The sequence below is a fragment of the Mustela putorius genome, unplaced genomic scaffold (assembly GCF_011764305.1).
Source record: "Mustela putorius furo isolate JIRA1106 unplaced genomic scaffold, ASM1176430v1.1 tig00000224_pilon_pilon_pilon, whole genome shotgun sequence".
In the NCBI taxonomy this organism is placed as follows: Eukaryota; Metazoa; Chordata; class Mammalia; order Carnivora; family Mustelidae; genus Mustela; species Mustela putorius.
Window position 1 is genome coordinate 13860001 of NW_025421321.1, and position 15951 is coordinate 13875951.

Below are 15951 nucleotides of genomic sequence, written 5' to 3' on the forward strand. Positions count from 1 at the left end.
TATAAATAATAAAAAGGTCGATAACATTGCTTTATGTAAGCAAGCTTAGAAATCACTCTCAGATAAGTGCTTTTGACCTAAATCTTGTAGCTCCTCAATCTGACATATAACCCCACAACTGTGAAATTCCGTATGAGATTTAACAGTCTCAAACTGCCAACTGACCCAGCCATAAAGCAAGCAGAGATAAAGATTTACAGTCCAACATGATACAATTAAACATTCACCTTCTATTTATTTCAGTGCAGCTGAGCATTTAACCTACTTAAAAGCCAAAGGTTTTTCATAAAAATATAAAGGCTTGTTTATCATTCGCTCTACGCCACCTCCCCTACATCCTACAAATTAGTCTATTATGAATGAAAAGATTAGTTTGTTTCAGAGAAAGGAGTAAACAGGAATGGTTTCTGTAAAATCCTTCTAGACATGCAAAGATAAAAGATGCCTTTACCACACAAAATAATCAGATACAAATACCTGTTCAGAAGAAGCACACCTAAGGAGTACTTTAATCAAATATTTGGGTTACCTGCCAAAAAGACCATGATCTCTTCAAAATGCAACGCGGATTAAAGTGTTATCTAACACAAGCAGAAAACTAACCTTGGAGTGGAAGTTTGAAATGTGTTCATCATAATTTTCATGTCTTTGGATAGAGAAATCAGCTTTTTCAGCTAGATTGCAAAACTGGTTTAAAGTACTCCCTCGGCGTGGGGCGAATACCATTGCTTTCCCCTAGAACGTTAAAAAGGAAATTCACACATTTTAGAACTGGAAGGCAACCAAACAGAACAAACACTGGGCGAAGCATTCAATGCCCTGCTCTCGGGGAGGAAACACAGTTGTTCTTGAGACATCCACACAGGACGGACAGTCACAGTGAGAATAATTTCAAGGATAGATAAACATCAAGTAAGAAAAAAATATGTGTATCTTATATTCAAAGGTTGCTATGTTTTATCCTTTTCAAGTCGTGCATGCAATAAACAAAACGTGGCTCGAAGTTGGTGTTCTGTACAATGCACACCTCTCTTGGGTCCACGGTTCAAACCATCAACTAGCTTTTAGAGTACCTGGTCCACGGCAGTGCCACCCGCCTGGAGACTCCTTAGCTGCTGCCAGCGTGTCCCTAACACAGCTCCAGAGCATGTGGCATAGGATGCTGATAGATGTTAGTTTATTGTACCAGGGAAACTCAATACCAAGAAATCCTCTATAGAGACAGTAACTGTGGTCTCTGTTAGAGAATTTTCATGTTTCGGTCCTGCCACCAGCCTTTTCTGGGACCATGCCATCAGAGACAAGGCTCCAGGATCTTGGTTTCCAACTTCAGTGAGTCCTTCATAATAGTCATCATTAGAGCAAAGCAGCTCCTGACGGCACTCAGATGACCGCTTTTCAAAGGAAGTGGTATAACAAGGGTAATCAGGCTTTTCTAAATAAACTGCACAACCTCGAAAGATTGCTACAGCAGGGAGAATGGGCGGGGTTGAGCAAGCTAGGTACCAGATTTTTCAGAAGACCACTGGACAGGAAACTCCCTGGTGTGCATTTGCTGATGGGTGTGTGTGGACCTTGCCCTCCTAGACAGGCACACAGCAGCTAAACTTCAGAATCTTCTTTGCTTTTTGTTTAAGAGACGACTTCAAGGTTCTACTTCACTTTTATGAAATGCCACTTCAGGTTTTGAGGGAATCATGAAAGTATATCCCAGTTTCTTATGAAAGGTGGTTTCTTGTTTATTACGGCCAAGTTTTTATCGAGCGTCCACTCATGTCAGGAGTGTCCGCTCAAGGACAGGAACTCTATTTGTCTCGTTGACTCTTCACAGCATCCGACAGTGTAGGCATCATCGGCTCCACGTTACAGGATGCTTGGAATGGTTGAAGAGTTGACCAAGATGACACAACTGGCAAAACATACCTACTTCCAACGCAGATGCTATTTTCACCCCCTCACTGCCTCCTTATCAGTAATAGTGACGGCAATAATAATAATAATAATGATGGCGACGACCATGCAGGGCGCTTCACGAACCTTCCCTTTCATCACTTCAACCGTTTTCTCGATGACTTTGTGCAGTAGACATTACATTTTACAGATGATTAAACGTGCAGCAAAGGCTTTGAAGAATATGAGGAGGAATATGTGGCAGAAGGGATTCTGGGCTTAAAAAGTCTCCACCATTACACAGCTGTCGCCTCAGGGAAATTAGAAAGAAAAAAAAAAGCCACAGAACTGTTGAGCTAGAAGGGACCTTGGGGAGGACATAATCCAATCTCCTCAGTCACCTCAGCTGACCCATCACGGTTCCTCACTCACCAAATGGGAAGAACAAAGTCTGCTCTGCCCACTCCCCTACCCCCCTGCAGTCCAGAGAAATCACGAGGATTCAAATGAGGTGATGAATGTGAAAATAATTTGAATATCATCTGAAAAGCAAGGTTATGTAGATTAGAAACATCTCCACCACTTAACAGTGCTGGAAAGATTTTATCAGGTCTTTCTTCCTCTCCCTCTCTTCTCCTCATTTACCTGTAAGAAAATACACCAATACTGTGTCCTGGACATCAAGTGTGTTTTCATACTGTGTTTACATAGACATGTACACACTCAGACACATAATTATAGCAGCACCAATCATGCCACTACACTTAAGGTTTTGTCAGCTTTTCCAATATTAATTGGTATTTTCAGGCGTTTTTCAAACTTAGCAGCAAAAATTCATTTTGATGTGAAACTAGATATAATATATGGTCTTGGCAGGGGAGCAAAAGTCTCTGTTAAAACAAAACAAAACAAAACAAAACAAACAAAAAAACAAAGGGAGAATACCAGTAGGTCATTTTAGTCATTTCTAAGAGCTGGTTGCCATTCTGGATTTTTGAATAATGGATGTTGTTTTATTTTAAAGTCACCTGCAAAAATTGTCTGACAGTTACAATCGAAGAGTTGATTTTTAGTAGCTATTATCTAAGCTATGTATCATAATGTTCACAGGGCTACAAGGCTCTTGGCTGGGCTGATGTTTACATTTATGAGTCCATGCTCCGCATACCCCTGACCCCTTGTTGGTTGGGTGAGCTGTAGGGGGACCCAGGTAAGCATATGACAGACCCCTCTACCCAGACGTCTCTCCTTCTCTGGGTCTTCTTCCAGCTTACCTGTCCTTCCCTAACCACCCTCTAGAATAGCCACTGCTTCCCCATCACTCTCCACCCTCCTCCCCACTTTACCTTCGCTCTGAGTGCTCCTCACCACTAACACACATTACACCTTTGTTTGTGATCACAGATCTCCTCCGGCTGGAGTGTACACTCCCTGACAACAGGATCTTCTAATGTTTTATTCACTGCATTTTCTCAGTGCCCAGTGTATAGCTGACTCTCAATCAATACTCATTGAGAGAATAAACTAAATCCAGATGTTGAAATAATTTGAGAAATTATTTCTTTGGGAATTTGAAGGCCACATTCTATTGCTTATTTTTTAGAAAAGATTTTCTGCAAGAAGTCAGTGGCTCTGATGGGATTCCAGAGGGCAGCGTTCTGTGCACAATACTGGAGCCGCAACAAGGAGAAAGAATGAGCAGTAGTTTTAATCTCTAATTACTCAGTTATGGGTTTTAAAATGCTTTCTTTTTCATTTCAATGAATACAGACACCTTTGAGATGTGAATCAATATTGAGGAAGGACAATTGTACATCAACCATTCATTCAATAAACAGTCACGGAGTGCCAGCATCCACCCCATAAGGAATTGGCTTTCGAATTCCCATTGTCCCCAGTGGAGCAAGACACTGGTGCAATCAGAGAGATATGCCTCACAATTTAGGCTGCAAAAATCCAAACAAGAAAAAAAAATATAGATTTCAAATTAGCCCATCACTTTAGAAAAATTATTTTCAATTTACTAAAGCCCAACTTTCTAGGCATTTGAAGTCATAGACTCATCTTAAACTCAGAATGAACACTCAATTGAACGTAAAATTTTGACTGATGGGCAGAAATCTGAGAGAATTCATTTATCCCTAGAGTGGAGAAAAGAGTATTTCCACTAAACAGCAATGATATTGTTTACATCGTGAGCTCAGTTGTTGTTATTTTGCTAGACTAATCTATACTCATATATTAAAGGGTGTGTACTTCAGGAAAAAATAAGTATGCTTCAGATTTCTTTTAAAAGGAATATGCTATGCCAGTGAAATGCCTTTATTCCTGTTCCATTTCTAGGCAACCAACTATTAAATGCCAATTACATGTTTAAGCTTATGTTTATTTTTTCTTTACCTGGTTTCTGAGATGCCGCCTTTCCCTGCTTCCTCCCCTACGTCTCTCTCAACCCCCTTCCCTGGCTTCTCCACCTGCCCCTTGATTGTCAGTGGTCTCCAGGGCTCTGCCTACGTTTTCTCCCTGAGCCAAGTGTACCAAAGTCCATGACTTCAGCTCTCACCGATACATCAACACTCCCGAGTATATATCTCCAACATTCACCAAAGTCCAGGACCCACCCCTGTTTTCAGGTTCCTCCTAGGTCACTCCATGGGGACGTTCTGCAAGTACTTTTAACTTATTCTGTCTATAGTGGAACTCAGTACTGTTGGCCCCAAACTCCAGATTAGACTCCCTGTCGCTGGGATGCCTCAGCTGACCACCCCTGGCCTCTACGGTGTGCCTCCTCCTTGCCAGGCTCTCCTGCTCTCCGCTTCCACAGCTCGCTCAAACCGCTGCTCTCTCCCTAACACTGTCAGGTAACTGCTCACTTGTTTGTCTCTCACGCTAGACTGTGAGCTCTTTCGGGGCAGGGTGACACTGAATCTTAGTCTACACCCAGGTCCTAGCACAGCCTCTGGCATCTGAGAGGCACCCAGTAATTGTCTACTGAATGAGCTCCTCCGTGAATATCCCCTCCGTCCCCTCTTCTCCACCTTCAGATCTCCACCCTCTCCTAACTGACAATTCCATGTACAAGTTGGTTCATGATGGTGCCCTGAGGAGCTTTGCGGCTTTCAGGCTCTATCTTACTCCACTGCAGCCTCTGTGCTGGCCAATCTGATCTTTCTAGAATCCACATCTGACTATACTACTGCTCAAACACTTTCAGTGGCTCTCTTTTACCCAGATAATAAAGCCCAGTCTCTTCATGTAGTGTCCTCAGCCTTTCATAAAATGGCACCCCCAATCAAGTCTTTCACTTCATCTCCTGCCCCTCCCAACCCTAACCCCCAAACCACACAGATTCTCACAGTCTACCCAGGGAAAACTTCTCATGTTGATCCCAAAACACAACATACTTTTTCATGCTCTGGACTTGTGAGCGCCATTCCCTCCACCAGGGACGCTGTCTTCTAGATCCCTTCCGTAAAGCTTAGAAGCTTACTATTCAGCACCAAAGGAAAATGCCACTGCCTCTAGAAACACCTTCCTCAGGCACTCAGTCACTCTTTCTGGCATATTCATCACCTTGTGTTGTAATTCCTGGTAGCGCAGGCACTAATGTGTCCTCCTAAACGGAGATTCTCCTGGCGGTCATGACCCGTGTTTACACCCACACCTCACATTCCCACCACAGTGCCACAAACTGAGTAGTTGCTCAACAAATGTTTGTTGTGTCGAGACAGAGTCCAGACCCTTGAGTATCTCTCATTCTACAGAAGGTATGAATTAGAAAGACTGTCAAAACAAATAACAACAGCCTCACTCTCTGACCCAGGGCTGGGCTGTTACAAGCTGTTTTCACTGTCCACTGTGATTCCACGTGTGTGTTTGTGTGTGTGTGTGTGTGTGTGTGTGTGTGTATGTGTTACATGTCCACGAGCAGATTATAAATTCTTTGGGGGCAGAGACTCAGTACCACGCATGCTGAGTAAGCAGCTGGGTAGATTTCAGGAAAGAACTTCTAGAGCTAGGCCTCTGCTCTGAGGGTCTTAAAACCATCTGGGGACTCTTCCTACAAACTTGAGAGGCATGTATGGCTGAACATAGATTCTCACCAAGAACAAGGTGGGGGTGGCAGTTTTGGGGGCCTCTGACCCAGAGAGCCAGACAGGAACAGAGGGGCATTCCAGGACCATCTCAGTTCACTACCCTGAGCCCACACTCACAAAGCATTTCCCTGACATAACCCAAAACAGAGGTTTGTGCAGATGTGTGGAGAGATGGATGTTGGATTAAAAAAATAAAAAAGGAGGGGTGCCTGGGTAGCTCAGTGGGTTAAAGTCTCTGCCTTCGGCTCAGGTCATGGTCTCAGGGTCCTGGGCTCCAGCTTCACATCGGGCTCTCTGCTCAAGCGGGGAGCCTGCTTCCTCCTCTCTCTCTCTCTCTCTCTCTGCCTGCCTCTCTGCCTACTTGTGGTCTCTGTCCGTCAAATAAATAAATAAAAATCTTTTAAAAAATAAAATAAAATAAAAATAAAAAATGAGGAAATCTCTCTGCTCTTCTAAAACCAGAGCCCACAATTTACATTCGTGGCCCTCCTTGCGTCCGGGTGAGGCTGCAGGAATGTGTCAGTTAGTTCAGGCCAGTTTCTAAAGGTTAAATGAATTCCAAGGTGATATTTTTGAATACTTGACGATTGGTTTGCAGCAACCAGCTGGAGAGCTGTCAGCACTGCGTCTCCATCCATTTCTTAATGGTTCTGAGAAAATTCACACCATCTAGCTGGCTTGGTGTCCTTCCCCACACTGAAAGCCATTTCAGAGGAATATTAGTGGATACCATTTGTTGGTTGTCATTTCCAGGCTAAAGTTCAACTTGCAGGTTGCCGCGGCTGTATTTTAAATTACATTCTGGCCCTCTGATATCAGACACTGCTGATGTTCTTTAAAGAACACAACAGCAGGGGGTTACCTGTCAATCACCAGCAACATGGAGCCACTCATGGGAGGGAAAAAGGTTGCAGGGGGGCAAGGGGCAGGGGTGGAGGGGGGGACATTGCTTCTTAGAATAAGTAAATTTTGCTGACTTCATTCCTTTTTAGTACCTGTTCTTTTCTTTTTGCCTTTTTAAGTTTGCTAGAAAGTTCCTTGTAAGCAGTCTGGCAGAAGTCAAGAGTTTCACAGCTACTCTCAACCCGCAAGTTGAGGAAAGTTTCCATGTGGGGCCGGCCGCAAACACTTCCTGTTGAAATCTGGGGCTTCCTGTAGTGACTTGGCAACCACAGGTGCCCGTGTGGCTGAGAATCCAAGCCAAGCCAGGAGCCCACCTTGGTGGCTAGGCTTTCTCTGGGGTTGGTCCCCCTCCCTCATGACTCTGTTACAAAAAGGGAAAAGCAGGAAAACAACTCCTCTCCATCTACTTTTTTTGCGACCGGGTTGTAGGACTCCAGACCACTGATTTGCCTCAGCTAGACATCAAGGAACCACACACCCCAAAATGGCAGATTTGTTTCTTCCCCCAGCTAGCCACCTGAAACCTCTTGTTTTTCCTTCCAGTAGTAATCGCTCTCTGCTTGCTCTGTCTGCAGTAAAAAGTGTCTTCTCCATCCAAGTAGACAGTCCTCTGGGGACAATCAGGGGTTGATGAAGGCCTGCAGAACACGGGGGCAGGGGACATGCAGCATGCCCAGGTGCGTGCAGAAGCCACCAAAGTCTGTGTCTAGAGAAGAGTGTATCCCCAACCCCCAACAGCATTTCTGCAAGGAAGATGCCCCCTGTATTCTGTACTCCCCACGGTCTTCTCTGGGTTTTTTTCAAGGTGACAAGAGCTAACACAGATGCAGAGCCCGTCATGCGCTAAAGCTTTCTGACGCATTGGCTTGTGCCCTCCCCGTGTTACAGGTGGGGAACCCAACAAGTGGCAAAGCCCAGATCTGCACCTTAAGCTTGCGGACTCCAGGGTCTAAGCATCCCTTCCCACCGTGAGGACGACTTAGAAGAACACAGGGTGAAGAGAGGTAGTTCCAGAGCCTGATAGTGCTAGTTTGGGCCTGGAACTCGGCCCTCCTGTCAGCCAGGCCGAAAAGGTCCTTTGGACCCGTGTCTCATGTGGATTAACCCTGACTAGCTAAAGCGGTGATAAAAAAAGAAGCAGTCTTCTTTCTGGAACGCACCTGTGTGCCAGGCGCTGTGCCAGTCATTCACGTCGATAACTATTGTACATTGGCCCAGAGGGAGGACTTATGCCTCCCTCACCCCGATGTGATGAAGCTCTGGCTTAGAGAGCCTTGCTAGCGAGAGCAGACTTGGGTCTTGTATGCAGATACTTCTGAGTCTTCCTGCCCTCCACCCTAGCTGCAGACACTGGGCCTCCTGCGAACCTGGAGCATTTGGCCGAAGTGCCATTTTTCCAGAGCACCCAAAGAACATGCTGTATCTGCCACTGAACTCGCTGAGCCTTGATTACCAAGAACTCAGCAGCCACCAGCGCATCCCCTGAAGTTGTCTCTTTGCGGGCGTCCTATGGCACTTCCAGCACCCAAGCCACAACCACGGAGGAGTTGTCTTGGACTCAAGAGAATTTTAAAAGCAGCTCTCCTTTAATGATACCTTAGTCTTGGACTGTGATTTCCACGACAATTGCACTAGCAGGGGGAGAGCCTCTGGAAGCAGCACAGCCGGTCCTGAGAGCTTGGCAGAGGAAGAGTTCAGTTTTTGCTCTGGTTACCCCAGCTCTGGGAACCCTTCTGGCCCGCTGGCACTGGAGATGGAGCTGCCGGTGGTTACTGCCAAGTCTATGTGACTCTTCTATGGCCCGCCCGGTGAAGGCCCTGGGAGCGGCGAGCAGCCTGTCTCCCCAGAACTCCCGATGGGGATGAGAGTCCTAAGCAGTCATTTCAGGATTTCCAGGTGCCACTCACAGCTTGGGGTTCTTCTCTTATGGCAGCTCTCTGACACCTTAGGCTACACTACCCAGCAGCCTTGTGCAGCGGCCAACCCAGAAGGGGCCCGAGCAAGGGCCCCTACTCTCATTTTGAATGCTGCAGTCTAGGCAGGCCCCTCTGATCTGGCCTCCTGGCTCCTCACATAGAATGAGCAAGCACCACCTACCCCAGGGCCCTGCCTCGTCCTTCTCCCGGCTGCGGGTGAATATCAGCTGTCACTAGGAGGGCGGTCACATGTGGCCACACTTTAGACAAGGTTCGGGGTTTAATAAAGGATAAGGGAGAGCTGCTAGAGATTCCAGCCCAATCTGCACTTCGGACTATTCCCAGCCTGGACGGTTCTGTATTGTAAATCACTCACATGATTCACAAGAGATGCTAGGCAAACCACGCAAATCCCTGCAAAATGGAGTATTTGCCACAAATAGGCTTTGGAGAGTGTTGGTGAAGTACAGTTGTGCAGCGTGAGATCCGGGAGTCCTTGAAAGCATTGTATTTATGTATGATACATTTTTCACAGAGGCCTTTACGTCCAAGAATCTCTGTGCCCTCTCTGAAAATCCTGACCTTGCAAATGCTCACAAGACTCACCCAAGGTTAATGGGGGGATGAAGAGGCCCCCAGTTCCTTCTTCGACCCTCAACTTGGGCTGCTCACTCAACCGTGGCTGCAGCCATCAATAGCTCGGAGCACGCCCCTTCCTTGCCTCAAGACCTGCTCCCCACCTCACAGGAGGAACTGAGAAGGCCAATTTAATTTAATTGATTACCACTTACCAAGCGGTGGTTACTCCTCTGAGAGGCCTATTTAAAGTTTCTGAGCTATACAGAGATAACAAAATAAAAAGCAACAGTGTAAGGCAAAGGACGATTATCAAATTGCTCTGGGAACCTTCAATATGAAAAAGATATAAAAGAAAGATTGAAAGGTATTAGTCTCTAAGTCTCATTGAGGTCAGAAGACTAGAGCAAACCTTTGGAAAAAGACTTTCGAAACAAAACTTCAGAAAATACTTCACACACACACACACACACACACACACACACACACTGCAGTCCTTTCTCAGATAAATATGAGTTCCTGTCTTAGACTGCATTAACATTGTTAACCTATTTTAAATTCCTATGGCACAGCAAGAGTCTTACATACTTACAAGATTTTTTTTTAATGCATGAGCTTTAAACTCATTTTCTTACTTTAAATAGATGTATATTAACTCTCCGGTTAGGCTGCAGGACCTCCTAGCTTAGTGTAACAGCCCAACAAAATAAGAGTGGCTACAAACTCTGTAATTTACTCACAGGCATAAATGGATATATAAATGTAAAAATGTGCACAATATTTTATGCCATGCTTGGCTTCATTGTGACCTAATGTTTATAATATGTAAATAATGGCTTCCTTTTAAAGCAAAGAACTTTTAATATACAGATTCATCTGAAGTCCTTTTTCTTTGATATAAACAGAAATAAAAAGAAAAAAATACTCTTTTGCAATAAATAAATACCCAATGACAAAGGTTACCACTGAAGAGATTTAAAATGACAGAAGTCAACAGAAAACTTTCAATATCATACTTCTACTTTAATATGAAGATATTGTTATCAAAGGAAAAGACTCAAGAAATTCTTTGATAAAAATAATCTCACACTATCTTTGAAGCGGTTTCATTTATTTTACTACCCACTGTGTTCCTTATCAGAAGGCCAAGGGTAAGAAGTTTCCCAGTTATGATTAGGAAAGAATCTGATAGATCAGAAGACCTAATTGAAGTTGGACATAATAAGTATTAAAGTATTACATGACATTAATCCTGCCATTCCATTACTCTCTCCATCTTTGTGCACAGACTAATTATTCTGAAGCCAGTGTTCAGGAGAAAATAGAAACATACTTACTCTGGGCTGGAGTAATCTCTTTATTGCATCAACAAGGCTGGCTCTGTACTGGTCCAGAAAGAGGCTGACATTGAGAAGAGAGCAGAATCCAGATTAAACTGGGTTTCCAAGTCTAATGATACTAATGGAGGTAAGCACAAAGCTAATTATACATGTTTACTCAACACCAAAGGGGAGAAATTGTTTCCTTCCATTCAAGTGTCTCACTGGAAGAAAAAAAAGATTGTGGTCAGTGTTATCCGACCAAAGCCAAGTCATCAACATTCAGCTGGCCAAGATTCACACACGACTGTGCCATGTATTAATGTTAAAGGGACAATGTCTAAGCTGCTGTTTGGGGGAATCATCTGGTTGAGATGAAACACTTCCCGTCATTAGAGCCCAGTTTCTGTAGACCTGGGCCATCGGTCCACTGAGGGTACTGTGAGGTCACCATCCAGAAACTAACACCAGCCCTATGATGCCCAAACCATGGAACAGATCTCAGGTAGCAGTGGTTTTTGGTGGCCAGGAGCAGTACTGAGGTCAGACTCAACTAGTGACCCAGGAGTAAACAGTTCCAAGACCAAAGACCAGATCTGGGCTAGATAACACAGAGGCCATGGCAACTCGGGGGTTTTCTCTCCCTTAACCTCCATGTTGATTTTTTTCCCAGTTCACTGTGATTTTCCATCTTTCTTCTCTGGTCTTTTGAGAATTTTTGTTAGTGCTCTGTCACCCCCCTGGTGGGTCCATCTGAGCCCATCTTCACCAGGCCTCATCTTGGAAGCCTGGGGAGATTTCCCTTCTCTGGGACTCATGGGCCAGAGCATTAGCAGCCTTGTGCATCAGCCATCCTATGAGAGGCCTGAGCCCTCCTACTCCCATTTCTAATGCTGTAGTTTGCTGTGGGCCCCTCTGCCTTGGTCTTGCTGCTCCTCACAAAGCATGAGTAAGTACCTCTTACTCTAGGGCCCTACCTCATCCTTCTCTGAGCTAAGGGGAGCTATGACCTGTCAGTAGGAGAGCTGCTGCGTGGAGTCACACTGCAGGCAGGGTTTAACAGCACTCTGACCCTTCTTCTAGGTGTAGCCTCCACACAAGGCCTCAGTTTCCTGGTCAATAAAGGGCTACTTAGGCAGCAGTGGTGGGCCTTACGTCAATCATATATATTAGCTGACAAATATTTGTGGAATACCTGCTACATGTTACGGGCTGTTTTAGGCACTGGAGACAAGCTAGGAAAAAAACAAGGTTCCCATCCTCAAAGAGCTTCTGGTCTCTAGTAACCTATGCACAGCAAATTCTAGCACAACATGCGTACCTAGAAGGACACCGTAAGTGTCTGCTAATTGCCTGACTAACGGGCCAACAGGATTTGAAATCGAGCAGCCTATGTAGGATGTTGGTTTCAATGACCCTAAAACAGGGTATATACACTCCTTGACTGGTACTGTTAAGGAAGAATCAATGGTTGGGTAAGCTGCCTCACTAATCAGATTCTCTTCCAACCAACTCTCTCATTTAAGAAAGAGGAGTGGGGAGAACAGCTTATGAGAAGTTGCCAAGAAGTCAGAGCTTGGGTTTCACCATGGCATGTTTGATAGAAGGTTCTTCTATAAAAGATGCTTTGAGCAATGGAAAAAGAATGCTTTTAAGAGGAACTAGAAATTGTGTCTAGAATGGGAACCTTATCCCAACTCCATCCAGTAGTCAGGATAACCTGATGATGTGCCAGGGGAAAATTTTCCCATCCTTCTATCAAAAAATACTTAAATCCTAGAGTATAGACTATATCTAATACAAATGCTATAAAAATTTGCCTCTAAGTCATATTAATCAGTGATTCATAGTCATTAAAGGTTGTTAAGAAAGAAAGAAAATTCTATCTAAGTGTCTTTTAAAGTTTTCAGGGCTATATACCTCACTCTTTAGTGGGATGATAATATCTTAAATTTTAATAGTTATAAGAAATCTGCCTTTAAAAAAAAAAAACACATTTTATTTTCAAGTAATCTCTATACCAAACATGGGGCTTGAACTCACAATCCTGAGGTCAAGAGTTGATGCTCAACTGACTGCGCCAGCCAGGCGCCCCTTTGGTTTTGTTTTTTAAGAAGACTATCACTGCACGAAAATATCTCTGTCAGTTACTCGGGTCCACTGGGGACCTGGCTGGTTGGAATATATAACATTAAGCAAAAGACCACTCTTCAGTTTCAACCTGTGCATCCTAGGAGCTGGTAAGCTTGTTGGAAATAATCAGCCCCTTCAAAACTGAGCTTAAAACATAACCTGATACAGTACTATTTTCACTCAATGTTGGTGATGTGACAAAGATCTTAACATTGCAGATCACTGGAGAATGTGACACAACACCCACGCACCTATTCCAAAACGCAGTTATTTGAATGGTGATGTTGTCCACTCTATTCTTCCAAATCAAATTTCCCAAAAGCAATTCTTAGAGTTCTCTAATAAGTCTTTAATCCCAGCAAGCTCATCTTTCTACTTAGCTCCGAAGCAGAATTTACACTTTGTAGGATATATCATATGAGCAATTTCAGTGTGCTTTAGCGGGAGTGATAAATAATGTCCTGAAAATTCACCCCTTAAATAAGTCCTAATGGGCTCAGAGAACAACAGAAGCTTAAGTGGATCTATTTTTAAAAAGGCTGAGTGGGTCACTGATTGGAATGGAGATACCATTGCAACTCTCCCTTCAGTTACTGATCAAAATACATCGACAGTCAGTCTAGTTTGGCTATTAAACACACACACACACACACACACAGGGCCCTCTATATAATGCACTAGTGGTATCAACTCTCGCTTTATTCCATGGATCTGAATCAGAGATTTCATGACAAAGGGAAGGTGCCAGGACACTTTCACTGCCTCCCTTAGAATCAGTCAGAGTGTCATGCAGAGCTCAGAGCATTCCCCAATCCACTCCTTGGGAAATTAATTAGTGTAGGCGACAAGGAGGTATTTCTCAGCCAGCATCCGCAGAAAGGGGGCCTCTATGTCATCCTGAAGGTGAAATGTGCTAAGTTAAAGTCACTGTTCTAGATTTAACTTTCAGGAGAAGAAAGGCCTCTATCAGTATTTATCAACTGATCGCTGTGGAGCTGGGACCGATGGAGGTCTGGTCTCCCTTGGGGCTCCCACATGGGGTGCCAGGTCTCTGGTAGCTTGTTTATCTTCTCTGGGACTGAGTTTCAGGTATGGGATGAAAGGGCTGGCTGCCTTTGCATTAAAGAGTTTTTCAGGTGTAAAGGTTATGACCTAGAACCACCCATGATCACAGCATCGGGAAGAAAACAAAAAAATTCTAGAGACTGCTTTGAAAAAAAAAAAAAAATCCTTCCAGGAGAATACCTTAAAAACCAAGCTTCCTTCATCATTTAGAATAATAGGAAGTAGAAATGATCCATAGTACATAGTTAGTCCAAAAACGCTAAGAGAGCCAGTGAAGTGATGTAAACTTCCCCCATTTCTCCACAAAGTCTCAGACTGTGCATGCTGATGTGGTATAACTCAGTGCATCAGGCTATGGGTGGCATTTCAGACTTGCTTTCCAAGCCTTTAGAGAATCCAAATGTACAGAATCATGTTTATTTTTGCAGAGCTACAATAAACTGGAAAGCCATCAAACACTCACTGAAAGTGTTCCTTGAATACACACACACACACACACACACACACACATCTTACTTCCAGACTCAGATTATTGTGATTGAACAAGAGTCTGGAAAGGCAGGCTGAAAATTAACAATCACTTGCTATCCTAAACTCAGCAAGGACAAGGCTGGACTGCATTCCAGCAGAAAGGAGCTCTTATATGAAATTCAATGTTAAATAAGTCAACCAAGGAACTTAAATAGGCCGGGTTTTTTTTTCCTACACCTGTGGTGAAATATTCTAATATTTTGATGTTTGTCAACAGCATCATTTTGCAGGTGTGGCTGTACCTCGATTTTTTCCTTGTGTTTATTTCAAAATTGACATTTCACAAGTTATTTAGGAACTGTTGAACCATAAAACTGTATTTCATTGTCAAAAATGCTGAATGGTGAAATAATGACTAGCTTTCGCAGCTCGTCTCTTTATTTTATAATCTGGTGGAGCTCCTAAATGGAGATGTGAACTAAGAAGCCTGTCTCTTCTGGGAAATAAGTTATTTTCCCCGTAGCCCACGGGCTTATGAATGTTTGAATGTAAATATATGAATATATGAATGATTTAAAAACATAAACATTTCACCCAGCTCGTTGTAATCATGTGCATTTTACTTGAACCACAACGTGGATTTGGAATAGGTCTGTGAATAGAGCTTGTTTTCATGTAAATGGGATCAAGCAGGACCACTGGTTAGCTATTCAGAGAATCGGACAATGCCACCCTTGCTGTAAATGCTTCAATAAGGAATTTAATCCATGTACCTAATATTTGAACTCCAACTCTTGCTCCATATTCCTACAGCCTAATCCAGATCTCACTGACTAACAATAACCGCAGGGCGGTGTGAGACAGTGTGATCATGAGTTATGTGGGGCACCTGTTTCTGCCACAGAGGATTTCGGGTTTCATCTTGGAGGTAGTGTCCAAAGAGAGGGTTTTTCTGTTTTGTTTTGCTTTTTTTCTCCTCTATGACACTGCTTAAAAAAAAAAAAAATGCAGCATGGTCTTCTAGGGACAGCACCCACATAACTCCCAGAGAAACACCAAACCGACAGGACATAAAAAGCTGCCAGAGCCGGAGCTTCACTGCTGTGCGCACGACATGCGTATTAGAAATATCACTGTGCTTTCTAAGTTTCTAAGCAGCTTACCCATCCCTGTGAATATGAAGACAGACCATTACCAAAGCATTTCTTTTGGAAATAATATCAGCATTGCACTGAGAGTAGCTTAATGTTTCACATTTACAAATGGGAATTTATAAACAGGCTGACATTCTGGCACTTAGAATGCCGGGGGGGGGTGTGGAACCCAACTTAACAACTCACGCATAGAAAAGCTATTGATAAAATAAAACTTGGCGGACTTAGTTCATTTGAATCTGTAAATTCTCACCTAGCTACCAGATGTGTGTGTGTGTGTGTGCGCGCACGTGCGCGTGTGTGCGTGTGTGTACATCTAACATTGGATTCCGTGACGTATTTGTAACGAAAGCCTTCTCTGAATATGCACTATGGATATCAGTTGTCCGTGACCCTGTAGTGCGCTAGGGGAAAAGGACTATTTCTC

General features: G+C 43.8%; 1 protein-coding gene across 2 annotated transcripts in view; it reads right to left on the bottom strand.

Annotated features, from left to right (window-relative positions):
- CAMKMT (calmodulin-lysine N-methyltransferase) overlaps positions 1 to 15951 on the bottom strand; it is a 374335-nt gene that overhangs the window by 5523 nt on the left and 352861 nt on the right. The window contains exons 9-10 of one of the 2 annotated variants that reach the window (XM_004752981.3): positions 10720 to 10783; positions 604 to 735 (exon numbers count right to left, since the gene is read on the bottom strand). In XM_004752981.3, coding sequence (XP_004753038.1) covers positions 604 to 735; positions 10720 to 10783 — 196 coding nt within the window. The remainder of the gene's footprint in view (positions 1 to 603; positions 736 to 10719; positions 10784 to 15951) is intronic. The other variant, XM_045077742.1, reaches the window with a different exon arrangement.